Raw genomic sequence first — 27,466 nt, 5'->3', positions numbered from 1 at the left:
GCGCCGAGCGGTGCTACAACTTACACCGCCATTTACACATTTGAAGATGACTAACGATGACCACTGGACACAACCCTCGTCTGGTCAGAGGAATTTACTCTCTGCTCTCGTACTTCCCCAGTAGTGACCTCGACGTGGTACGTGATAACTTCAGGGGCTCCATTCTGCTAATTTTTCTTAAGCGACATACGATTCACATCTGACTGAGATCCAATCACGAATCAATGAGGGTTTTCGATACTTTTTCTGCCGCCAGGCGGCGCTTCGTATGCGTCAGGTCCAAACAGCTGTCAAATAGTATGGAATTGTAGGGTCCGAACTTATTGTTTATTGAAATTCTGTTATATTGGAAGTGTTATTGATTTTATTATGGACTACGGTCAGAATAAGGTTTCCGAACTAAAAATTGAGCTAAGAGAGAGGGTGCAAAAGTCACTGGTACTAAGGAAAAGCTTGTTGAAAAATTTGTTAACACAATATGATTTAGTTTTTTTTATTTACTCAACCTCAATAGTAAAACAATAATGCAGTGCTTTAATTATAAAATAAAAAAAAACACTAAAATCGTTCACTATTCAAAGTAAAGATAAGCACTTTGACAGTTACCTGGACCTGACGACTCGGTGCTGCCACCTGGTGGACGCCATTTTAGAAAACCCTCATTAGGTACGATCGAAACGCATGTGGCATTCCGTTATTCTTCTTTTAAATAAACGTTTACTTTTCTGTCACTCAATAATGAATCATATTGTATGCAAATTATTTACGATTGCAATATGATTGTAGATCAAACTACCGTATAGTCCGTATAGACCAAGTGGCAGACCAACGGCAAACCGATTGGTCTTATTATATTAGTAGCAGAATGCCCGCTAAGGTTAAAACTGCTTTTGCGATTCAAGTGTTATCCAGTCACCACACTATTACATTAGCAGAATTGAGCCCCAGGACGATGAGGAGATCGATCATAGGGTTAGCCTGTTAGGTACGCTGGGCGTGGTCGGATTGCCCGGGTAATAAGGCTGACGAGGACAGATAGGTCATATTACTATGGATAGGCAGTCGCTCCTTGTAAAACTCCGATTACACTGAAAGCCGACGCTAAAATAGTTGGGAAAAGGCTAGGCAATTGACAATGCATAATCTTTACGACGATAGTGGAGGTATATTGGCAGAGCAAAATTATTCTTATTACTTTTGAAGTTTTACCTATGGGTTCAAATACCTACTTGCATGTAGGGTTACATTGATGAATTTATAATGTTGCAGTGTTGCAGTACTTAAATCCATTGGTTTTTGCCCATAAGAAATGCAGGTTCGCAGAGTTTTTATTTCTTCTCTTGTACTTCGTAAATGCAGTCTCGGGCAAGCTATGACTTGTGTTACTTGTGTTGAATGAATTTAGTATTATTGTTCCTTATATTTTAACTGGTTTAGGTATTGTATGGATAGAGAATCATTCAAACATCCAAATAGGTTGATATACTCCCGCCCTGAGGTGTTCAAAGTCAAGTCAAAGTCAAATCATTTTATTTCATTATGGTCTTTACAAGCACGCCATAAATATACAAATTTTGATTCTTTTTCTATATTAATATTCATGAATATTCCTGATTTAGTTGCCCATTTAAAAAGTTGCTTCCTATAGAGAAGTACGGGCAAGAAACTCCATGGTTACTCGTGTCAGAGCTCGCGTAGTGGAACCAAGGCTTAACTTATCTGGGTCACCGCTGAAAATCCTTAACCCAATCCGTTTAAGTGGGTTTGTCGCTATATCTGTGCTTATACTTTCAGGCTTTTGTTTTAAATATAGCCGAGGCTGTTTATATCTACACAAGGCGTAATCATTACTTAGCTAAAGTCTTTCCAAAGAAGAAAATTAGAGTTACCAACCTCTTTTTATAAAGTACCTATCTTCTGTATTATAAAAGTAAGAAACAAATGATTTTTGCCTTATTTATACGTGTTTTTAGATATAGTAAAGTTGCGTTTCGTTATTGATCGCGTCCTTTTTGCTCTCCCATTTAAATTTCGTTGGTTACATCATGTGTAGGGTCTCAATATGATGACATGGCGAGTACCTACGCAGACCTATTGCACGACGTAAGTCTGATTTCGTAATATGGAAAGTGTTGCGTTGCTGCCTAATCAAACACAAATAAAACTAACTTTAAGCAATAGAACGGGAGCATAGAAAGTATGCACTGCACCTACATATTTTTCTAATGTAATGTATTCAAATGCTCATGCGTTTTGTTATAAGTATAAAAAATATTACCTATTTGTGGTTACATCCGAAACCTGATAAAAAGTGCAGGTACTATAGGTACCAGTTTGAGTGCTGCATGCCTCAAAATTCTGTTGACCTACCTATTTCAGTACAAAGTGCTTGAATATACGAACACAGGTAAATACTAACCTACTTATCTCAGGTAAATACTATTGTAGTAAGTATACTTAACTCTTTGTTATACTTTATTTCAGATTTTCAGAGGCAATTAAAGTAGTTTCACGTTGTTCACAAGGAAAGACAAGTATATAGAAAAGAAAGTCTCGATTAAGAAAAAAGATTTTTAATTATAATACCTATGTAAACTTTTCCATACATTTTCCTATTAGGCATTTCTAGAAATAATTTATTTGGTTTCCAGTCTGTAAAATTTTGTGTTTATCGAGCTTCAATTACTATAGTGTCGAAATCGTCACAATAAAAAAGGTTTTTGAACCGTAATGGAAAATATTTTTGCGTTAGATGGGGACGAGGGAATGTACCTACTTATATAAATAAAAACACTTTTTCATATGCATTCATTTAATATTAATACAGCAGAGAAAATTCAACAGTCATGATATTACAGTTTATAACTCTACACATAATTTTTGAGAAAAATTATCTCACGAGAGATTCGCTATTTTTATATAATTCGGTAAATGTAGACATAATTAGCAAGTTTCCAAGATTTTGTCGATACATACATTAGACAGTCTATACAAGTACATTGTAGGGTGAATTTATTATGTAATACCTACCTTACAATTTTGTATAAGTATCAAGATTTTTTGGCCGAAAATTTCTCCAAATTTTTATTTACCTACAAGTATAAATATTTTCACAAAGTTATTGTAGATCCAAAGTGTTTATTCACAATAATTTTAACAGCACCTTGATCGTACAGATTTCCAAAACGATGGTCTTTGCATTGTTTACTGCGAAATAAAATCGAAACATTTAGGCTTTTGTAAATAGATTGCAAACTAGTCTATGACTTAAAATTGTTGCGATACTTTGATAAAAAGATCAAAATAATAGTTAAAACATTCGTTGTGGCTTCGATATTTCAGATTAACATAAGTATGGCTAAGTTCTCAACTGTATCTGTAGACTTAATCAAGATTTCGAGCTTTACATAAAACTTCACAATCAGTTAGCCTGTTTAAATATGAGTAGGTATTTGACGAGTTTATAAACAGTAAAATGTATTGTAAGTGTCAATGTACCCTACTACATAGTTTTTGAACACATGGTTTAAGCCGAAATGTGAATATTTTACCTACTGTAATACAATTATATCAGCTTAACCTAACATTCAGATTTAAAATTGATTACATCATCATACACTTATGTTCCATTGAATATGTAGACATAGAAAAGCATTTATGAGATATTTTCACTGAAATGCTTCTTTGGACTGAATTTACTTAGTTTTAACTAACTATTGTATATAATCTGTGCGTTTTAAGTGGATGAAAGGGACTTACCTACATATTTATGTGGGAAAATTAATACTCGTTTATTTTAGCGAAAAATATCCCATAAATGACTTGCACAATGAATAGATCTAATTGAACAACGATATTCGATATTAAGACCATTTGCGTAATACGCATAAAACCTACCTACGTTAGTTACTAGACATTCAAAATAGTTTAAAAATTTCACATTTTTCCCCTCTCTATTTTATGGACTTTTTCGTCCTATCACCATCTTGTCAAACCCAGGAATGTCAGTCCGATCAGTCTCAAGTATTTTTTTAAAAGTCTTTTGCCCTCGTATGTTTCTTAACCTAACAATAAATGCTAATAGCGAATAGACATTTAAGTAAAATTGGTGCATTTCGCGTCAATTAACTTTGCATTCCTGAAGTTCGTACAGATGTTGTCGAGAAGCTCTGCTTGTCCAAAGGTGGCTTCTTTTAACCAAACACAATTGCGCCTATCAACGAGGCATCAAATGGTTTACTTGAAAATGCAAAGTTAAACGCGAAATATATAGGTAAATAAACATAGTTTTGAACCTAACTTATGATTTAGTAAAGCATTGAAATTTCATTTTTGGTTCATAATCTTACAAAGAAGTTTGTAGTTTAAACAAAACAAAATATATAGTAAAATAGCTACCTATTAGCTTTAGACTGCCATCATTTTAAAAGCGTTAAAGTGATAAATGCAAGACTTATATATTTAATACATGTTTAAAGAATCAGTATTTACCTAAATAACATTCAATGTTGATATAAATACAGAAATCCACGGAAACCACTACTTACAAGGACAAAAATATTGTTTTTGGTATTTTTTACATTTCTGTTTTAAAAGAAATACCTATTCCCTACGATAATTCAATTACCTACAAATTTTGGTAATTGACATCCTTTATAGGTACATATAATTATATTATTATCATCATGATTAAGCAGATTTGATTAACACCGAATATAATCATAAAACATTGACTCTATCATCATCATCATCATCATCCTACCACTTGCTTGGAGGGTGATGATGGAAAGCATCCTCCAAGCAAGTGGTAGGATGATGATGATGACTGTGTATCTATCAATATTCATAATATATAATAGATTCATAATATATAATAGATCATACATATTTGGCGCCTCTAGTATTTGAGACGACCCAATCAGATCAGAGAATCAGACGAACTTACACACAAACCTACACAATATAAGTAGGTATAAGAGTTAGTACCAGCCTTTAAAAAAGAACTTTTTATACAAATAAATACAAAGAGTTTAATTCATTTGTTCTTTCATTTAAGTTAAGACTGCAAAATATAGGTACCTACGTATTCAATCAAAGATTTTTTTTTGGGCATGACATGTTCTACGATATTTTTTTTAATCCGTGTGTTTTTGATGTGATCTAATTACTGTCTGCTCCTACGATAGCAGAATGTTAAATTGTATGTGTGTGTTGTGAGCGCATGCGCGAGTTTTTCGGCTGAGTTAGTGACGAGGCCGCGGACGGCGTGTGCGCTAGTGTGCGTGCCGGTAGATATGCTTGCATGTGTGCGTTTGGCAGTAGGACGCGCCGCGCGACCCAGATCACGTTGGTAGCCGGACACACTGCCATCCCGAATCACCAACTACATAATTTGATTGGACGTGCACTAGATTATCTCCGTACAATTCCCTAGCGAGGCCCGTACCTACGTGAGTGGCACCTACATTGTGTTTAGTTAATCGACCTAGTCTTTTTTGTAGCAGTCGTGCCCTACTTTATTTTATTAAATTGCCCAAAAGCGGCTCAAATTATGTTCACCACCTAGGCTGGTACAAACTTACATAAAAATAACATTTTATTTATACAATAAATTTTACATAGATAAAATAATTTGACACCCTACTTATCCTGGCTTATCAAACGCACCCTCGATAGGAACCTTCGCCAAATCTTCTATTTGAAATATAGGAACTTCAACCTCCGGACACGCAAACTGAATCTTGACCTTGGCGACCATTTTCTCGTTCAGGTCTGCTGGGAGAGCCTCAACTTCTACAATGGCGACTCTCTCCGTGGGCCGTTCACAGCTGGCCTCCACCTCTCCTTGTTCTTCACTCGATACAAGCTCCTTTTGTTCAGCCTCATCACTCTCCTGTTCTTCGCAAGTCTTCCTACTCGCATCGCTCGAAGGTCCGGCCTCTTTGTCTGAAGGGTCAGATCTAGTAAATAAGGAATCAAATACACATTTAGGCAATTCTTCAATGTCTATTATAAATTGCTTCCTAGGAGGAAAAACACCCTGATATTCCATTATCGTATCTATATTATACAAAATCGAAACTCCCCGTTTTGTTCCCTCAAATCTTAGGTTACTGAGTTGTGAAAAACTGGCTTCGCCCTGCTCTTTATTTTTCTTGGCAACATATATTTTTTGTTTAATTTTGAGTTTAGCAAGCATAGCTTCAAATATATTTTGAGGGAGGGCTTCAACTTCTAACATAGCTTGTTGACCCTTGGAACATTTCTGTGACTCGGATTTACTTTCGCCGGTAGCAGCTTCACCTGTGGGCTCGTTAGCTACATTTTCATTTCCCCTTTTTCTCGGCGGCCCGGCCGCGGCCTGCCCATCAGACTCCTCGGTGGGAGCACCAGAACTCGGCTTGCCCCGCTTCCTCGACGGGCCAGCCCTACCCTGCACGTCCAGCATTTCCAACTGATCTTTAGCATCACTCGCTTTATCCCGTTTACGTGAAGCGTTTGCATTTTGAATATTATCTATTTCACTAACATTGATATTGTCGTGTGTTTGCAATGGTTCAATTTGATTTTCTTCTTTTGAGTTGAAATTTACTTTTTCAAGCAATCCGATCAGCAGTTCTTGAGGCAGAATTTCAAGAGCCATGAAGGAGGATTTTTCTCTACATGATATCTTTGTTTTTGGCTGAACTGCCGACTTTTGCATTTGTAAACACTTCGATTTTGTTTTATCTGCCCCATATGTTTGACCAGCTTTCAGAAGTATGTGGGCCTGGTCAGAATAGCGCTCCTTTAGTTGAGCGTTAATTTTTGCCCACAATTTCTCCCGCTGTCAAATACTGCATTGAATGATGTACGTGTTGATTTCTATACATTGGCTAGTAAATGATTCATCTGATAGCGCTTTTGCCAACTTGTTTATGATTGTAAGTAATTTCCCGTCTGGTAATTCCAAACGAGAATTACAAATGTTAATTTTTTTCAAAATGTTTTCCTCTACGCTTGCAATATCTTGAAATTTTCGGAGGTTATATTTTTTTTTTATTTTTGCTTTTTTACTATAATAAAATAAATTGATTTTTGCATCTCTGAATGGTGTGCTCAAGAAGACATATAAACCTGCAACAGAGACGCCGTTGTGTGCACGATGCACCAAACTCTTTAACTTGTAGACAAGGTTTCTTTTCTCTGTTACTGTGATACCACCGCAGTAAGGCCTACCAACATAAATCAACGAAGTCGTGTATTTATATTTTCCTTCTCTATTGATGACTTCTTTCCAGAGGACATAGCTCAAACTACCCTCACAAAAACTGTAGGAATAGTCTTTTATTTGTTCCGGCTCCGTAATATGATTAAACCAGCCCGTGTGGGGGCTCTGCTGGTCGACCATCACTGTGACTGTTCTTGCCACGTGGTAGCCAGGGTCTGCGATCAGAATACCAAGCCTGCCGTTTAGTGTGATGTGCACACCGACCATAACGTGCTCCTTGTCGGGGGCGAGGAGATCAAAGGGTCCCGCGCAGACCTCGAAGTCGTAGCAGACGTAGGGCACGGTCTCCTCGCAGGACATGAGGCAGGTGGCGGCGCGCAGACCGGGGAAGCGACTCTCCAGGCACTGCCAGCGGCGCATCAGTTCCAGCGCGAGGCCCACGCACGTGTCCCCCAATGCTTGCGGCCGCGTCGTGGCCTCGTACCGCTCGTACAGATCTCGCAGCGACCCGCAGCCCGAGCGCTTGTACTCCTCGTACAGATCTAGGAAGTTGCTGATGGAGTCGTATCGCTTGGTGACGAGGAGACGCCGCAGAATGTTCTCGGTGCTCGCCACTACTTTTCTATAAGTGGCATCGTTGAGCTCGAGCCGACGCATGGGAGGGCCCCAGTGACCGCGGGGCAGTGGCGGCCTGGTGACGGCGCGGCCGGGCCCGCCAGCGGGGTGCCGCGCGGTCCGCGGCAGTCAACTGTCCCCCGCGGCACCGGCGGGCGAGGCAGCGGCGGCCGGCGAGGCAGCAGCGGCCTCGAGATCCGGCGTCAGTCATATTTCTTCCGACGCCACCTACCGACAACATCATACTCACATGTCACACATATTTTGCTAAGCTTTGTGCAATTTTATATTTTATTCACAAACTATCAAATAACACAACTTAGTGCGCAAGCATTAGGATTATAAATGTTGTTAATAGGAATTGATCATGAATACATATAGGTACGATTACTTATTTGTGAATTTTAAAGAAGGTAACTACATGGTCAATTTTCACATCAAATATTACAGTACATAATGTGACATTTTAGTTAGTTATAAGTAACTAATAGTATGTGAAAACAAATAACGTTTCCCTCCAAAAACACGTGCTTTTGGCACTATAATGTCTTTTTAATATGTGTTCATCAAAAGTTGGTTATCGTGTGCAGCTTTCCAATTTTGTAATATTATGTTAGGATTCATCGACCTTTCTTTATTATCCCAAAGCTGTTCAAAACATTCGTGTGTATTTAAGGCAACCCTGTACCAAACTTTGTTGTAAACAGGCCGATGTTGTGTAGAATTCTTGAAAAAACGGTGCTGTAAATGCAAAACGGAAAACGACTTACAAATAATTCTGTGGACGAACGAACTAATACAAAACTGTAAAGAAAAACCTTTGAACCAAATAGAAAGAAAGTTGAACAACTGACTCGAAATAATAAAAGAACAACAAATGTCGAATGACGACGCGAAGTGATGGGCACAGCTGTTATAGAAATTAGTGTGGTTATAAAATTCGCCATAGACAGAATACATGTGCGTGGGCAGTCGCTTGGCTGTAGGATATTGGCTACACTGTACCTGTTCATTACGAACGGTTCAGGGCTGGTGGAAGGCCCAGTCTGTCGTCAGCCAGTCTGAGCGGCGAGTCCAGCCCACGCGGCGGCTTCGCGTCGCCAATCGACCTTCCTAAATGGGCGTCACTACGCGGACCAAGATGATGGAGTGCCTACGCCATTGCTTTTTCCAAATTCTTCTCATTTACAGCACTGCGAGTCTAACAGTGAGCCCCGACGTACCTGTTCGAGATATGCCTAGAAAAATATTCCACGACGACATTTTTAGTTTGGTTGAATGATTTTTTTTTAGTTAAAGCTTCTATTACCTACAACTTACCGTATTTTGTTATTTTTTTTATATAAAAAGTAGTTTAAAGGTATGAACAGCAATATTAGCTGATATAAAAAAAAACGATTTCAACGAATATAACCTCATGCCGATCAAGCTACGTGTTTCGGAGGAATGACACCAAAGGAGTGTCAATTTCAAAATTGGGGATAAAAACTAAATATATGAGGAAGACGGCCAACCAGTAGTGGACTGCCATGGGCTGATGACTATGACTTAAGAAATATTGACTACAGCATCTATATCAAACAGTAGCCTAAACTCTTTCTCACACAAATATTGGTTGCCAAGCGGATTCACAATTCTAAACTCTTTGTAATTGCAAATAATGATGAGTAATAATTGATTGATTGAGACAAACAAAGGATAGCCCCCGATGCACTTTACCAGTTAAAACCAGTGCAGAAACTGATTTGATTGAACTTATCTTGTTTAACTACCTTGAACTTATGTATTTTTCATGTTGTATATTTGATGCGATTTATTGCAATTGTTAAACAAAAATATTTACTTTTTTATCGTGCACTGATAATGATGCCAGACGTTTTTTATGCAAGTCAAAGATTGGGTATGATTGACAAGAAGTGATAAATAATTATGAATTTGTAGATGAATCCCTACTAATATTATAAATGCGAAAGTAACTCTGTATGTCTATCTGTTACGCTTTCATGTCTAAACCACTGAACAAATTTTAATAAAATTGGTACAGAGATAGAGTTGACCTTGAGAAAGAACATAAGATAGTTTTTATCTCGGACTTTTGAAGAATTCTCTCAGAAACGCGATATTACCGAACTATACGCGGGCGAAGCCGCGGGCGGAAGCTTATTGAATGTCTAGGTAATGATGGATTGTGAATATGAAAAAAAAATATAAAATATATTTTTTTATTGTAGATTTGAATCGCAGAGAGACTTTAACTGTTTAAGTTGAATGTTTTTCTCCGTTCACTGAAAAAGTGAATGGGGCGGAATTGCGATGAAATTCCTAAATGGGTACTGAAATTAGGTATGACTAATAATAAACATTAAAAAGACACACTAATTTTATACTACACTAATATCTAAAGTATTTGTGTTATTTTTGTTCTTCTGAAAATCCGCCCAAACCTCACTACAAACTGCTACTAATCAGAAGAAATATCGGTCACGACACATTCTTCGATTTCATAACTTTAATTCATCATTCACATTTAATAAGAACAGCAATAAATCCATCCTTATAACTGACATAGCAGAAAAATATACCTACGCGTGTATTTGCCGAGTGCGCGAAATGGGGCCCATTCACACTGCGCTAGATTCGCGAACGTGTCAAGAGGTGCATTGTGCTACACACTTATATCTACGAACACGTGGCCAACTCTATTTATAATCCAAAGGGGCCTTTTCGTGACGATTCAGGCTGAAATTTTATTTACGTGCACGGTTTTAAAAGGGGTTTTTATAAAGGAGTTCTTGTTTTCCTTTACATTTTCCAGTGGGGACAGTGCTACACTGAAGTACTGAGTACTCACTACTGAAGGATGTCTGAAAGGAGTCATTTTTATTTAGTGCTTAGCTAAAACTTTTATAAATGTTCCTTACTTCTTTGTCACTGTATGATTAAACGTCAAAAAACGTTTTCTCCAGAGCTTACAAACATAACAAGATAAATAAGCAGCCGTGTCCCGCGGGTGGAAGATTCAAATAATTCATTTACAGCGGTGTGCCCCCGATGAAAAAGCGCTGTTCAGCGGACCGGGTTCCGTGAGCATGTAGGCCACCTAGTTTGGCAGCCCCCTCGCCCCCTCCAGAAGGGCCGCAGCCACCCCCCGCGGAGCACGAGCCACCCCACGGGATCCCGTGCCCCCGCGACCTATTTATTTCCTGCTTTACATGAGTACGACCGCCGCTTGTGGATCCTAATCCTCAGCCGTATTTAAGTCACTGCCTTTGCCTTATTTGAGAACTGAAACTCATATTTTAACCACGCACTACTATACGTAAGCAACTACTATACGTTTACGCTGAAAGCCTTGAACTATATTCTGAAAACGTTCGTATTCGAAATAATATTTATGGTAGCGGCAAAAAGAATCGAGAGCAGGGGAAAGTGAAATAGTAAAACGTTGGAATTCCGTCCGTAACAACAACATGGGAACTTTCTCTTTCACCTGAGACTGCAGGTAGGTATAGTAGGTATTAGTATTGACCTCCTTACGCACACAAGTTATGACGGGCATGTGTACCCGTGAGATCACAGCTTAATGGACTCAGGGAAAGGGATTGCTATAAAGTAATCGGAATACCTATGTGCGTACACGATTTTGTCGCAAAGAACTACTTCTTAGAATCCCCATTAGGTGCGCCGTGATACACACGGGGCAGTTGAACGCTCGATAAATAACGTTGACTATTACCATAACTTTTTTATATAATTTAAACCTAAATAAGTAGGTAAAATACGAATTTTGTAAGAAAAAAGTAGGCAAAAAATCATTAGATTCAAACTCAACTTTTCGAGGCTACTTACAACAAAATTAAATGAGACAAAAAAATCGAAGTGTAAAAATAATAAATGTTGAAACCAACCTCCCCTGCCGGTATCGCGACCAGGGACGCGCAAGCCTCAGCGGTCTCGCTGTCAGATTCAGTAAAGTCATCGTCATTGCTATCTTCGACCTCACACTCGATGCTGGCATCGCTCTCAGCAGAGCTTGCCTCATCATCCACCGATTCTTCTTTCTTCGCTTTCTTCGCTCGTTGAGCTCCTTCTACTTCCAATGCCGCCATCTTGGCTGAGATCTCGTAAATCGATTGGTCTTCGTCCCCGTTGAAGGTAACCTGAATAATTATTGTGGATACTTTAAAAAATATTATCTATGATATTTTTCATTGTGTGATGTGAAGTAGACATTATTTTTTCTATAAGCTTACTAAGTTATTGGTGTGTATTATGTTTTTGAAGTATATAGCTATCGATATTTAGACAAGACTAAATAACGCGTATTGATGTGAAAATAAAATAGCTATGACTACGCAGTGACTACGACGCGTCTACGTTTTGCCTACACACGGAGCGCTGCTACGTACGACTACGCCGCGACTACGTATCGCCTACGCTCGTAGTGCTTCTACGAACAACTACGCCGCGACTACGCGGAATCTATACGTAGGCTACGTAGCGTTGGCGTCTTTAAAAATAGCATTACAAAGAATAGTCTTTACAAAGAACGTCGTTTAACAAAATACGTGAGTGACAAAATAAACATGGTTTCTTAAAATGTTTAGTTTAAATCCTATCTATTTCATTTCAATGTCTAATTAACATTTAGATTATCGTTCTCACTTAAAGAACTTTCTTTCTCCGCAATCTTTTATTAAGCGGCAAAGAATTTTAATGAATCAATTGTACGGTGGCAGACTGCATTCATTTGAGAAAATTCAATCATTGCGACCTGGATTCCAGCTAAGCTTTTAATCAGCTTTTTCCAGATTCATTCATTCCAGTTTTTTTACTTCGAAGCGCTATTATTTGGTCTATTTTTAGCTTTTTCGATTTAGCATTTCATTTAGTGTTCGTACTATTTTCATTTTGCGGTTTCATAAGTAGGTATCTTAAATAGCATACTATTCATGAATAATTGAGCTATATTTGATAGTCAAATTCTCAAATCCTATTGACATTTACAAATAACAAACTCTCGTTTTACGAGTATATATCTATAGAATATATATTTATACGCATATAGAGGAAGTGTCGGGTCGGAGGTACCAAATATACGAAGGCTGCTGACCTACTTTCGCTCGGAGATGCTTAGAAATAAGTATACGGAAAATGTATGTAAAAATACATGTGTGGTGTTGTTTTGTATGTACCTATTCGATGTGATGTAGTTCGTTGCTTATTTGAATGACATTACTGATATTAAAACAGAATGGATGTTGAACAATGTTGGATATTAATTATTGATTTCTTAATTTGGGAATGCTTTATTTAAACACTGAATATTAAAATTTTGTTATGTTTTAGATAGTGTTTGCTTTCATGATATAGATTTTTTACTATATTTTAATGAATATGAGAAGTAAGAGTATGCCCTAGAAAATAACACTGTGAAAAATGATTAATTGTAAATTCACGGTACTTTAAAAACGTAAGCTTTCATTTAATGTATGTTTATAGCAAAAATAAAGCGGATCCCACACTATCACGGATCTCACTCTGAAACTCTCAACATACATCAATACTACCTATAGTTATAGTGCGTAGTTACATTTGCGCGTAGTGTGGGATCCGCCAAACTCTTGCAGTAGTAGGTACGTACTACTTACCCAGGGTTGAGGCACCGGGTAAGCCTTCAGAGGCTTAGGAGTAACCTTCTCGCAGGGGCAGATTGGTTTCTGTAGGAGAAATATATCTATAAGTTAGGATACTTCTAAGAATAAATAGAAGATAGAAATAAAACAAAGATTGATTTATGAGAATTATGAAACTTCAGTGTATTCATAAATGCTAGGAGTGAATGTTAAATTCTTTTTTCGTATTTGTATTATATCGTCAATTAGTTCTTGTATCTACGGACATTTTTTTTCTCATGTAAATATATTTTGTAAGATATATAGGAGAACTAGCTTCTGCCCGCGACTTCGTACGCGGATCCTGTCCCTTATGCCAGCGACTACGGGGTCAGCAAAATCAAAGATCTGAATAGTCTGATATTGAATTTTAAGGGACCGAAGAGAAACGTTCTATATACTTAATTTTTGTACTTTAACAGCAAAAGCACAGCAGATTAAACAAAACGCTGAGAACTGAACCGCAATAGACGTGACCATAGGGATAAAAGTAGTGATTCTAATTAGTCCGCATTTGTGTGTGGCAAAAATATTACACAAGTATTATTACGTAAAAAAACATTAAATAGATGACAAAGTCGTGGTGACTTAGTAGAAGTCGTGGTGGTTTAGTGGGTAGAGAACCAATCTCTCAAGTATGAGCTGAAGGGTGAGGATACCTCGGTGGACTTTAAACGCAGATTACGCGCTCCCTGTGCTTACCATGAGGCACCTACCCTCCGAGCAGGGCTTCTAATCCTGCTCTAGCGACTCCACTCTGGACGGCCAAGCCAAACCAGAGGCGTGAGACCTACCCCCGTCATGGTTCTAGCTGGGCTCCTGGAGTTCCACATCAGGTGTAGGTGTGGTTCAATTTTTATAAGTCAACAGAGAGTGCTTATCAGATTGAACAACTTTTTCTAAAACGTCATACCTCTATATGCTATAGTCTAGCTGGGCCCCTGGAGTTCCACATCAGGTGTTTTAGATCTTCAATTTGTGTAAGTCAATAGAAAGTGCTTATCAAATTGAACAACTTTTGCTAAAACGTCATACCTGTATATGGTATAGAGAAGCTGGGCTCTTGGGGTTCCACATCAGGTGTTCCAGATCTTAAAATTTATTATCTCAGCTGAAAATGCTCATCATATGAAACAATTTTTGCCATGGCACCATTTTTGTATCTCTTATAGTTTTGTTGGTCTGTTGGAGTTCTGCATCAGGTCTTCAAGTTTCGAAGATAAATTATAGCCTATATGTTGACCAGGCTTAATACTGATACAACAAAGAAAAAATCATTGAAATCCGTTCAGTAGTTCGGAAGATTAGCGTGTACAAATCTAAGAAGATGTATACAAACTTTCATCCCCTATTTTATCCCCTTAGGGATGGAATTTATCAAAATCCTTTCTTAAGAGTTGCCTACGCCATAGTAGCTTTATGCATGCAAAGTCTCAGTCCGATCGGTTTAAAATTGACAAAGTTTCATACAAACTTTCATCCCCTATTTTATCCCCTTGGGGGTAGAATTGATCAAAATCCTTTCTTAGCGGATGCCTACGTCATAACATCTACCTGCATGCCAAATTTCAGCCCGATCCGTCCAGTGGTTTCAGCTGTGCGTTGATAGATCACTATGTCAGTCAGTCAGTCAGTCAGTCACCTTTGAGTTTTATATATTTAGATTGATAACTTTGTTACAGTGTCTAAAATATTATAATATTCTTCTTTAAATTAACGTAACGTAACAAACAAATAATGAACATAATACTGGAAAACTCCTAGATATACGACGCAATAGTAAGGTCATAACAATATCTGAGATAACGCATCCATTGTGGCTCACTTCAGCGCGCCCTCGATCCATTGTAAGCGCCTGATACTCTACGTTATAAGTACCAACTGTGAATACGTACGCCAACTAATATTGTTTGTTATTTCTCTTTCTACTTCGTTGTATTTCAGATCTAAATTATAAAACATATACTAGTGTAGTTATTATTTTTTGCTTATCATCATTACATTTCAATTTGCAACAAGGAGCCCATTATATCGTCTAAATAAAGCAAGAATATCGTATTAATTAGGTTCGCTTTGTGTAGAAGTGTGTCGCGTGATAACATGACCCCGGCAGTAGGGCGCGAAGTAACTCCGAGCCAACAGTTTTCGGTACGAACCGAATTATCGACGGGTTCTGGCAATATGGCAGACAAATGCCGCATAAACCATTGCAGCGTTGCCATAGAGATACCATTTCTTTGGAGGCATCGAGGCCTAAAGGGTGTGTTTGAATGTGGCGTGTTGGAGCAGCGGTTAGGTCGTTTCGCTGGCGAGTTAGAAGAGGCGGAGGAGTTAGCGTGCGCGGGGCGGGGGCGGCGCGCATACGTACACACTATAGAGCACAATGCGGCATCGGGCTGCGTCGACGTGGTCTGCGCGCCCGCGTCCTGCCCGCGCCGGCTGTCATAAATATACTGAACATGGCAGCCGCTGCCTCCACAACAGCGCCGACTGAAGCCCGAGAAGCCGCGTCAGGTGAGTCCCGCTGCGCGACACCACACGCGACACCGCACTTTTATTTCGGCGATTTTCTTTTCTTTTCACGTACTTTTCTTTTGCTGGCGCAATTTCACGGTAGCTCCGAGTTACAGTTTTCTTTTCAAACTCGTGTTTTCGTGGAAACTTTTTTCAATTTTCCGACTTGGTATTTGGTGGTAATTAAATTAGTGGGGCATTTGATACGAGTGACTAGTACAGTGGGTACGTTTAACCTTCTGTTGAGGCTCGAGTTACGAGTGCTGGCGGCTCGCGTGGCGGGTTTAGCCGCGCTTATCACACAGTTCCGCGTAACGTTCGTTATCAGCGGCCGCGGTGTTCAAAGCGCTTCAGTACCTACTCTGTCGCCTATCTCATGTTTAGTTAACACGATTCCAACTATGTCTGCCAAACTATTCGGCGTATGAGCACACGTTATCTACCGCAATTTCGTCGTAACGGTACTTAAACTTGGAAATAAAGAAAACAATAGGAAATCGTGTGGCCGCACGTTACATCGAATGATAATGTTAGCTATTGCGGAATGCATTGTTTGATAATAATACTGAAACGCCTTCCAGTATGAATCTCATTGGTTAACAATAATAAATAATATCCAATAGCAAGCAGTTATAAAAACATCCGAAGTTTCATAAAACACGTGATGTGCAGTTGTAGTTATCCAAACAAAGAGAAAGAAAGAATAGGTAATGCGTTTGGTAGTCACGCGGAAATATAACTTACTATCATAACTATTATAATACCTACCAAAGCTGCCCTAACTACCCTTGTAGGTTAACTGAACACAATAGGAAGGAATGCACCCAGGAAGACCAACTATTCCTGCATTTAAAACCTGTTTAGTTATATTATTTTAGAGCTCTGCTGATATATATAATAGGCTTCATTGAAATCAGATGATTAAAAAAACATAGACAAGAGAAATATTCAAAAGAAAATAATAAAATTAACACATTCATAAATATTGGCGATTAAATATTGGCATTCTTTTTTTTGTATACTGTTAGTAATTCTTTATATCTTTATTTTTACTACCTACTATTTTTTTACTAACTGCAAAAAAGGTTTCTTTTTTTCATATGATATTAGGCATAAAAGCACAGAAATTTTGATTCATTCAAGTATAATTGGGTAACTACTTTTGTTTATATATTTACTTAAAATACACACAAGTATGTAAATAATTTATTTCAGACTAATTTTCATTGATTTAAAGTTAACTGCTATAAACTATAGAGTTTTAACTTTGAATATAAGTTACATTCAATGAATATCTCACTAATTCAGACTATTTCAAAATTAACATTTTACCTAAAAGTATTATCTACACAAGTTATTTTCTTTTGTATTTTATATGCACACTGCTAAATTATTTATGACTGGCTAACAAAGAAATTATTATTTTTATGAAGACCTAAAACATTACTAGACAGAAAATAATAATATAACGGAATATTTAACGGATTTCAAATGAGCTGTTTTCTATATATACATATTTAGTATTTTTATAATTTTTGCTAAGTATTTTATGAATGCTCTAAACTAAACAGTATTTTTGCTAATGTTGTAATAACTACACAGTATTAAAACCTTATGTATGAGTATATAGGTATATATTAGATAAAAACTGCCTTCTCAGGTGACTTAGGTTGCAATAGACATAAAAAATATAAACATAAATAAAGAAGAGTAAAATAATATATTTCATACATTTTAGGTTCCTTCTTGATGAGATATACATATATTACTAAAACATACAACTAGTCTTATAATAAACATTTAAAGCAACTACTGGTAGTGATAGGTATATACATCAACATATTTTTTGGTGTCTTGAACAGACTTTAATCTAATTGCACTTAATATAATTTCCCTGCATAATCAAAAGTTAAATAATTTCTGAAAAACATCAAGAACTATGCAATAAATAATAATTGATGCTTACGTTAAAGTATGATTGGCTACAATAGCGAGGACGTCGCACTGTCAGGCGATGCATGATGCTGGAGAGCTTCCTCCTCAGGGATCAGGGACACGGGAAGTTAGCACTCCTGGCGCCGACGCGTCAGGCCTCGCACCAAGCCAGGGACGATCAGAATCACGAAGTCAGTCCAGTCGCCACGACCTAGGGACAGAGTGAACACAAAATGGAGTCCGTGACACTCGAAATTATCGATCTTCTTTGTGGGCAGCGCGAACCGGCGACGTTGGCTCACGAACACTACACGAGACCCGTCAATCACACCGATTTCCTATTCAGATTACGATTCTCAGCGTCCCCAATTGCTATCGGCGCGTTACCATAAATTTAGGCGTTATTAGAGAGTGCACGAAAGTACCGCGGAGAGGTCGATTTCGGCAATGGACTCACCAGTGTAGAGAGAGCCGCTCCCCTCGCCCCGCCGCCGTTCCGCCGGGCGCCGCCGCCGCTGCTCGCGGGTCTCGCTGGCTGGCCGCTCGACTCCGCCAGCTATGAGTTGCGTTAGCAGCTGCGCAGTTACCGTGCCCTAGTTATTTCGGGTGCCGTCCTAGATACGACGAGGCCGAAATGCTGTTTTCATCATCAGCCGCGAGTTTTATTTGGTGGGGCCACGTTGGGCTGCGGGATCTCGTAGACACTGACTTGGATCGTTAACACCGCGTCATGTGGACCGCGCAGCCGCCTCGGACATGCGCGTTACGCCGCGCCGTCGACCAATGCCTGCAATCCCCGCACTCCACTTGTCAATTCATATCGATCCAAAAATGGCGAATATATTCCTTCCTTTCTACCATAAATTATTCTTTATGTACGAATCCCTAACAGACGCACCGTCAATCCCAAATGATTCACAAAAAACCCAAACTCGTAACTATTAGAAAAAATATGTATCGCTAGTTAGGGGAGGAGCGAGCCACGCCCTATGGTCCTTGCACCCCCGCGGCACCACAAGCCATATTTTACGATGTTTTATCTATTTTCTTCCTAAATAAATATTTTATTCACACTTCATAGAAACATAAAATTACTGTGCCTATTGTCTATTTACGAAAATAAATAATAAAATGTTATTTGACTTGACTCGGTAGAATAAAGCCCCTAAAAAAATTGATAATTGGAGCGCAGTTCCATGTCAGTAACGCTTATAAAATACTTACAAAATTTTAAATAATGAATGCAGGCATGAGTCGGGTATGCGAGTAGGTTCGCCAGTTCAAACCTCGAGCCGCGGTTTCGCGGTGCCCAAGGAGAAGGGGAGGTGATATGCCATTTAGTTCAAAGTAAGCCAAGGCCGGTCTGGTGGGGATAACGCTTACACGTGTGACCTACATAGAAGCCGAGGGGCTACGGAAACGCACGACGAGCGCGCGCCCCGTCACCACGTAGGTACCAAGCCAACTGATCAATATCGGACTGGTACCAACTCTACGTCGACGGCCGACCACATATAATGCTCTAAGCCGTTCTATCGCGCTTTCGGAATGCCCTGCCGCTAAGGCGGTCCCCATTCCGAAATCATGCAGCGTACGGGTTTTCTTTGTTACTACACGTGAATTACAGCACGTGTTTGTACTACGGTCACTGACCTCGTAAATAATTTGCATAGGAGCCGCCGATCCACTACTCCCACGGCCGCAGATCAGCAGACTTCCACTTTATCACTGGATACGTCACTAGGTGTATTCACCGTAGGCTTAGAGTTAGTGCTCAACGCGCAGTACTAGAGGCCGTCGATAAGTGCGCCCCCCCTATGGCAGGTAGTTGCTCATAGTTGATCAAAGGTGGCGCACGGCAGCGCGGAGTGCATCGATCGCGATTACATCACCACTCGCGTCCTTTCTCTGCGCGCGCCGCCCGCCCCGCGCCCCCCCCCCCCCTCGCGCCGCCGCCCGCGCCCCTCTCGCACCAAACGCCATGGCTCGCCGCTACGTGCCGCCATTCGCACTTTGCTCGTCGTCCGCTTCGGTCGTGTTCTCCGAACTCTCTCTACTCCAGTGCAAGTTAACTTTAGTTGGAACATTTTTCAAACTTAGTTTTTGTTCGTGCGGCGTGAGGCGCGTTATTTCTAACTGCTCCTAGGGAATAGTAGTGATCATAAATCAACTTTAAAGTGAATAAAAATAATTTAGCTCGGTTTTAAAAATTTGTGAGATGTTCGCGACCTACTTTTACAACTTCCGTGTAGTTGAGTTTCGACTTGGCGATTTTTATCATTCGTTCAAAAAGTTATATCGTAGCGAAGTCGGTCCGCGTGCGGTTGTGCCTATTCAGTACAAATGAGTAATTCGTATTTTTCCTTTTGCTTTGTCATGTGACTCGAGCCTCGCGGTGCTAGTTCGCGCACGTGTCGCGTTTAATATTTTACTTACAGTCGGAGCCGAACAATACTGAACAGTGAAGACTGGAAGAAAGAAAACTAAATGTCAGTCGTGTCGGGGGGAGGAATCGACTTGACTTTATTAAATACTAGTCAGTCTTTTTCTCTCTCCTATATGGTTGGCATGTAACCGTCGCTCGCTGCGCCCGCGCCGTCGCTCCGCTCCCAGCGTGGCCATGTCCGCAGTGACGTCAGGGATTACGCAAGCTGTTTTTGATTCGGCTGCGAAATCACTGAATTTTCTGCTTGAGACAAGGCCGTTGTGAAGACTTACTTGGTCGACTTAAATATTTTTTACTGTATAATTGTATATTGTGTATGTAACTATTTTTGTGTGATGTCTTTCGCTTAAAATATCTGTGTCGTAACAGTTGGGTTTGAGTCATTGTACCGAATGACGAAATCGGAATAATGGACGGCGCGGCACGCTCGTGGCGGGAATTGGGCAATCTGCGAGCGAGCGGATGTGTCGGCGCGCACGCAGCCCCGCCCCGCGCTGCCTAAAATTTAAACTCGTTGAAGAGGCGCGAACTCAACCGACACTACGAATTTCATGCTTGTTCAATTGTTCTTTCTGTTCCAGCCAGCCTCGGCGTCACGCGGCCACACTTTGTATAACCTGCACGCCACTTGCGATTGATCATTATTCTCTATTGCGCTCAAAATGTACTATGCAATGCGATTTAATAATAAATCTGATTTAAATTGGACTCTACTTGTTTTTACTGATGATTATTTTTGATTTTGCAACTTTTTTTTTTACCCTGAACACTGCACACTGAGTAGTAGGGACACATGGTTCACAAGAAGTTAGGTTACACTAAACATTGAGTAAGTTAGTAGGAGTCACCCGGGCCCGCCCTCAAGGCCCGGGCCAATAGCGACTCGTATCCTTGTCCACTATAACCTTGGGGCCTTCCGAGAAACGCCGACAACTTAGAAAAAAACACAATGGCTTAGCGAATGAACAGTTTTATAAATATTGCTTCTGTTAACGCTACAATACAATAGATTGGTTATCAAAAACAAAATTTTAATAAAATGCTCTTGGCGAATTGGCTATGGTAACGAAGAATATTAGAGAATCAATAAAACAATTGACATTCTAACCAAGTGGCTATTTAGGTAGTTAGTCTATTGACTAAAGAATTTGTATAAAAACTGTAGGTAGTATATATCCGAATAAAGAATGTTTAAAAAAATTACAGGTCGATCATTGAACCTATGCACTGGTCTCTGATAACGCAGATGACATTTTTACACTTTGTATAGATAATCCGAAATTATGCGGAAGATTGTATAAACAAACTCTCGTAGTAAATACCTAGTATTCAATGAAAATCTTTCTTTAAATCCAAAACATGGGTTTAAAACCTTGAAAATGTAATAAATTTTTAAGGCTGGAAGGCCCAAAAAACTATGTAGAGCAATTGAAAACTGGTTAATGGCTAGATTATCTGAAAAATAATTTGGTTTCATAGGGTCAAAATAATTTACAGTTTAGAACTTTGAAAATCTAAAAAAAAGAGTAGATTGGCCTGACACAGGGTAATTTCGCCGGTCGCGTCCATTTGGTGTAGATAGTTTGACGGTGATAGTAGGTAAAAAATTTTGTCAGCTACGATTTCTATTAAAATAATACGTAACATGGTCACTATATAGTCTTTTCTAGATAAACTTCCAGTTTTGTTCGAAACATCAATTATTTTTTTTTTTATTAAAAAACACTTGACAATTAGGCGTTTTACCCAATATGTGTTCACAAATTCCAGATTGCGTCCAACCGTGGGTCAGTTAGAGTCCAACAGCTAAGAAATACATACAATATAGGGGGTACATTTTTAAGAATTTGTAAAAAAAAATATTTTTTAAGAATATAAAAAAATATGTAAAAAGTTATCATTAAAAATAAAAAAATCTCATCGATATGTAAAAAATCTTTGTTTAACAACGAAAAGATTTTAAAAATCAACCTCCACAATCCTCCTCAACATAAAAGAGTCTTTTTTTCATTATTCTAAAAAAAAAACAATATTGTCATAGTAGGTTTGTGTTGCATTTTTGAGAATTAATAGTAAAAAGTTCTGTTTCGGAGCAGTTTTACGTAAATAAACTGAATATAAAAAAAAGTATTTAACGGAAATAGTGGACGCAATGAGGGTTTTCTAAAATGGCGTCCACCAGGTGGCAGCACCGAGTCGTCAGGTCCAGGTAACTGTCAAAGTGCTTATCTTTACTATGAATAGTGAACGATTTTAGTGTTTTTTTTTATTTTATAATTAAAGCACTGCATTATTGTTTTACTATTGAGCTTGAGTAAATAAAAAAAACTAAATCATATTGTGTTAACAAATTTTTCAACAAGCTTTTCCTTAGTACCAGTGACTTTTGCACCCTCTCTCTTAGCTCAATTTTTAGTTCGGAAACCTTATTCTGACCGTAGTCCATAATAAAATCAATAACACTTCCAATATAACAGAATTTCAATAAACAATAAGTTCGGACCCTACAATTCCATACTATTTGACAGCTGTTTGGACCTGACGCATACGAAGCGCCGCCTGGCGGTAGAAAAAGTATCGAAAACCCTCATTTGGTTTATTTATAATAGTAAGCAAGTACAGTTGTGTCCGCGTGGACATTAATTACCTCTTATCTCATGTACATACATTGTTTTCGGTCGATGTGTTGTAGTTTATTTATTTTCGAGCATTACAAAATGGCTGCAAATTGGCGAAATTACCCTATTTTTGTAGGGCAAATGGGTAGGGAAAAAAATAACTAGTATATAGTATATTATACTCCATCATAATCATATTTATTACCTTATAAACAATGTTCCGTAAATATTCGTAAAAATACTGAAAAAGACATATAGAAAGATCAATGGTTATTGGTCATAGATAAAATTATAAATAAATAGAATATTTTTACACTGATTCTTAAAATAATTAATATAGAAATTTTTTTTTTTTAATCATAAAACTTTTAAAGAAAAGTGTTTGTATGTGAGTTTGTAATTGATTGATCTACTACCGGGAGCATCCACCATAATTGTTCCATAAGAAATAAAATTGTGTTAAAAAATCTATAATGCTTAAAGGTAAAGTTCTCGAATCAAATATGAATTAAAAAACTATTAAAATACATAAAAAAACATCTACTCATATTTATATCCAAATAGTACTTAAATGTTAATAAAAATATTTATTTGAAAAAAAAAACAACTAAAACTATCTTTAAAAACTAAAATACCACACTAGAATAAATATACTTACTAAATGATCAAGTTATCATAAAGAAGACGAGCTTTCAAGCATAATCTACAAAAAAAAAGTCTTTCAAAGGATAGATTAGCGACATACGATGGTTACACAAAAATTAAATCCAATTAGCAAGCCTGCATGCATCCTGCATGGTAGATATCTTTTGGAAAATAAAACAGTGGAAAAATCTTCGGTTACAAAGGAAATTTAACTGTATTAAAATTTAAGTATCTAAGCATTCCGCCACGTGGTGAGATAACGGGCACCGTGAATAGCGAGTTTGTGGCTTCGCAAGCCTTCCCCTAAGTTAGACATAGTTCTAAGCTCATCTCCTTACAGCAGAAGCGTTATACAGGAATTCATTTTAAGCAGTGCGCAAAAAGAAAACTGGTCCAGAATCATTAACAGAACATATTTGCATCATCAGTATTTTTTTTTTCATTTTTTTTTCGAGCCAAAATCCTCAAAATATGGATACTAACTATTCTTACGCGTGCCTACTATGACGACTATGACCATACAATCGGTGACAAAATAAACATCTTTCACTATCAATAACTATTATTTTTTGTACTAAAACATAACAAAATAAAAATATACGTATCTATAAAACTTATACTATAAGTTGACAAGGTTCGCGTACTGGATAAAATTCATTCCTGTATGAATGCCTATAAACCTTGCTCAATAATTTGCCTACTTGTTGTTTAAAGCTCTGTTTTGTTCCTAATAACGTTTTTTTTTTTTCAAATTACAAATTGGTTTTATTATGATGGTAATACTAAGTTTTTTTTTTTTTATTTAAACTTGCTTTCGAAGTGATTTTTTGTTCATTTTAAATATCTTAAACATTATTACGACAAGATAAAGGATTGTACCACAGTGGAAAATTAATTTTGATAAAGTTTTAAACGCAGAAATACACTTACAACACTCTCGTTTCCTTAAATCGAACAAAAAAATACTACTTTTAAACATTCCAAAAGATGAATGTAAATAGGTAGACAGGGAAGTCAATTTACAGGGAGTCTAACTTATTGACACTGTCTTTAAAAATAAAAGATAAGTTAATAATAAAAGTGAACCACTCAATACAATTGAAAGATGACAGAAGCACCTAATATTAACGGTCGGATTCTTCCGTTCTGCAATTTCCAGTGTCATCTCACAATTGCATTGGAGACTCAAGTGTCGAGTTTTCTGCTCCTTCAGAATACAGGAATTGAAGCCGTATTATCGAGATTAAAGTAGTATTTCATAATACTTTTATTTACCTCGACAAAAGAGTATTGGTGAGTTTCTACCAGATTTCTTCGCGTACATATGCTCTCGTACAAATAAAGTCGACGTCGCGTGTTCACAGCTACTATGTGTTCACGTACAAAGGTAGCAGTACATATCGTAGATATTTTGGAAATGTTAGTTACTGTTTTGCTGGAGTAAGTACTTACACATCAGAAGAAATATCACTGGTAGTATCTCACCTCACCTTCATGTTAAAATTTTCTCTTTATGCCAAACAAAAACTATCTACTAATCACATTTTATATAATGTACACATTTTATGTAATGAGATAAGAAGGCACCTATTACATGATCCAGTACACATATTCTTACGTAATTTTACAATAACGAAACCATGGGAATGACGACCACTGAAAACGCTATACACAATAAAAATAATTACGTTGTCTGTATGACAGCAGCAAACGAGGTCATAAATGGGCATGAATGCTGAAAATTATCTACTTAGGTATAATTAGAAGACAACCAAATGACAAGACAATGCGTAGATATACAATGCACATCCACCTGCATGTTGTTCTATAAAGTACTGCTACGACCTTTTACGTTATCCATTATGATGGACCGGACACGCCACAACATTATCCGGTCCAAGACGGGCATAGTCGATGTGGGCAATAAGTCTGCAAAGTTGACGTGGGATTGGGCGGGTCACATCACCACAAAATGGATCCCTGATTATGGAAGGCGACCGAGAGAAAGACTGGAGAGAAGACTTGGATAGCTTCGTCAAGGAATGGCCACAAAAAGCAGCAGATAGAGATCCATGGAGGGCTATGGAGAAGGCATTACAATGGTTGTCACCTGGTGGTACCTACAATGGTTGTCTGCATTCATTTAGACTGGAAGCCGACCCTAACATAGTTGGGAAAAGGCTTAACTAACAGATGAACCAAAAAAAAAATTCTCTTTTTTTAATATTTTATTTATTTAATAGGATAAACTCGTAACACAAAAAAGGCACGAATTATTTATGACGGCGACGAAATAAAATTCGTGCTACATGCATTTACAATATCGTATCAATATTAAAATTGAAACTTTAATATTCGTTCCTGAAAGCGCATTGTGGAGTTACGAACATAAAAATTTCAGGATTCGCTGAGAGGAAATGAAAAATATTTTTCAAGTGTCGCGAAAATCACTTAATTGAGTGATGGAGTAAATTGGGATTGTTGATGAGTTCCCAGTTTAAATTCGGGTAAGTAAGAGCTTCTATTAATTTTTGATTGACTGAAAGTAATCAGTGATGGATTTTCATTAACGAACGCATTGCATTTGGATGGACAGGTGTCATGGCTGCTGAATATTGACGTATTTCTAGTGCAGGTATTCTGAAAATCATTTGATGAGATTGTGGATGATTTTCCAGCTTAAATTCGGGTAAGTAAGAGGATGCTATTAATATTCGATTGACTGGACGTAATCACTGATGGAGTTTCAATAACGAATGCAGTGAGTTTGGATGGACAGGTGTCATGGTTGCCTGAATATTGCTTATATTACTCTGAAAATAGTTTGACGAACTAGCATCCGGCAGCGATTTCACTTGCGTCCCATGGGGAAATCTCCTGTCACAGATAAAAATCCTATAGCCTTCCTTGATAAATGGGCTATCTAACACTGAAGTAATTTTTAAATAAAGTCCTGAAATTAGAGCGTATTAAGTCAACAAACCAACTCTCTAGCCTTAGTATATGTTTTAGTATTTTGACGCTTGGTGGCTTGGTGATGATGTTTGGTGGCTTTGTGGTCAAGCGTGTCCAGTATGAGATCCATACAGGTTTTGATCCAGACAAACTTAAATGTAAGTATTTAAAGTTGTATGTAAGTATATCAGGACTACTGAGTAACAGTGAAATAATTCAGAGTAAAGTTGGACTAAGAGTACCGGCTAAATACCTGAGCCAGTCATCTTTATACTTATTAAGAGAAGTGTTGTGAAAATGACAGTTTATATTTGTAAAGTTCCCAGCAAAAGCTGGAAAACCTAGTAAAATACCAGGTTTATCGTAAAACTGCGGAAACCAGCCAGCAAATAGTACGAATTGGTACAAAAACAAAATGTTTGTACGAGAAATTGTGGGATATTGCTGTGTGTACCAAATACCAATATTTGTACCTGAAACATTTTCTGGCACCAACTTCCCTTTGACGTTTCGTGGTGTGAAAAGCAAACTTTTATGGCTTTAGGTTTATAGATGGCTAGTTTTTTTTTCTATATCGTACTATGCTTTTATGTAGTACTAGCTTTTGCCCGCGGCTTCGCTCCCGTCAACTGACTTCTCTACTTTACCCTATTTTTTTTTTCATAAGAACCTTCTCCTGACAATAACAAACACAACAAAAAAAGAATTAGCCAAATTGGTCCAGGCGTTGTTGAGTTATGCGCTTACCAACACATTTTGCGATTCATTTTTATATTATAGATTAGTTGGATTCTACACTGTTTCATGGAATCAGTAAAAAAATAGTCTCTAACGGTCTCACGATTTGGTTATT

The 27,466-nt window shown here is 38.0% G+C and overlaps 1 protein-coding gene across 8 annotated transcripts; it reads right to left on the bottom strand.

Moving 5' to 3' along the window:
* Nucleotides 1–2,794: 2,794 nt before the first annotated feature.
* Nucleotides 2,795–19,837, bottom strand: LOC124645004. Of its 8 annotated transcripts, none has more exons than XM_047184724.1 (6): nucleotides 19,603–19,837; nucleotides 18,407–18,736; nucleotides 17,981–18,160; nucleotides 13,477–13,545; nucleotides 11,734–11,985; nucleotides 2,795–8,053 (listed from the first exon to the last, which is right to left on the bottom strand). In XM_047184724.1, the coding sequence occupies exon 6, from the start codon at nucleotides 7,865–7,867 to the stop codon at nucleotides 6,830–6,832; it is 1,038 nt and encodes a 345-aa protein (XP_047040680.1). In that variant the 5' UTR covers nucleotides 7,868–8,053; nucleotides 11,734–11,985; nucleotides 13,477–13,545; nucleotides 17,981–18,160; nucleotides 18,407–18,736; nucleotides 19,603–19,837; the 3' UTR covers nucleotides 2,795–6,829. The 8 variants fall into 8 exon arrangements, with proteins under 8 accessions (XP_047040680.1, XP_047040679.1, XP_047040678.1 ...); XM_047184723.1 differs by lacking the exon at nucleotides 19,603–19,837 and adding an exon at nucleotides 19,174–19,596; XM_047184722.1 differs by lacking the exon at nucleotides 18,407–18,736.
* Nucleotides 19,838–27,466: the final 7,629 nt, after the last annotated feature.

This window comes from Helicoverpa zea, chromosome 31 (assembly GCF_022581195.2).
Source record: "Helicoverpa zea isolate HzStark_Cry1AcR chromosome 31, ilHelZeax1.1, whole genome shotgun sequence".
NCBI lineage: Eukaryota > Metazoa > Arthropoda > Insecta > Lepidoptera > Noctuidae > Helicoverpa > Helicoverpa zea.
This window is presented reverse-complemented; position numbering and strand designations above follow the sequence as displayed.

Excerpts from the sequence above, each read along its gene's own strand:
- LOC124645004 (XM_047184724.1), bottom strand. The coding sequence starts at position 7,867 with ATGCGTCGGCTCGAGCTCAACGATGCCACTTATAGAAAAGTAGTGGCG.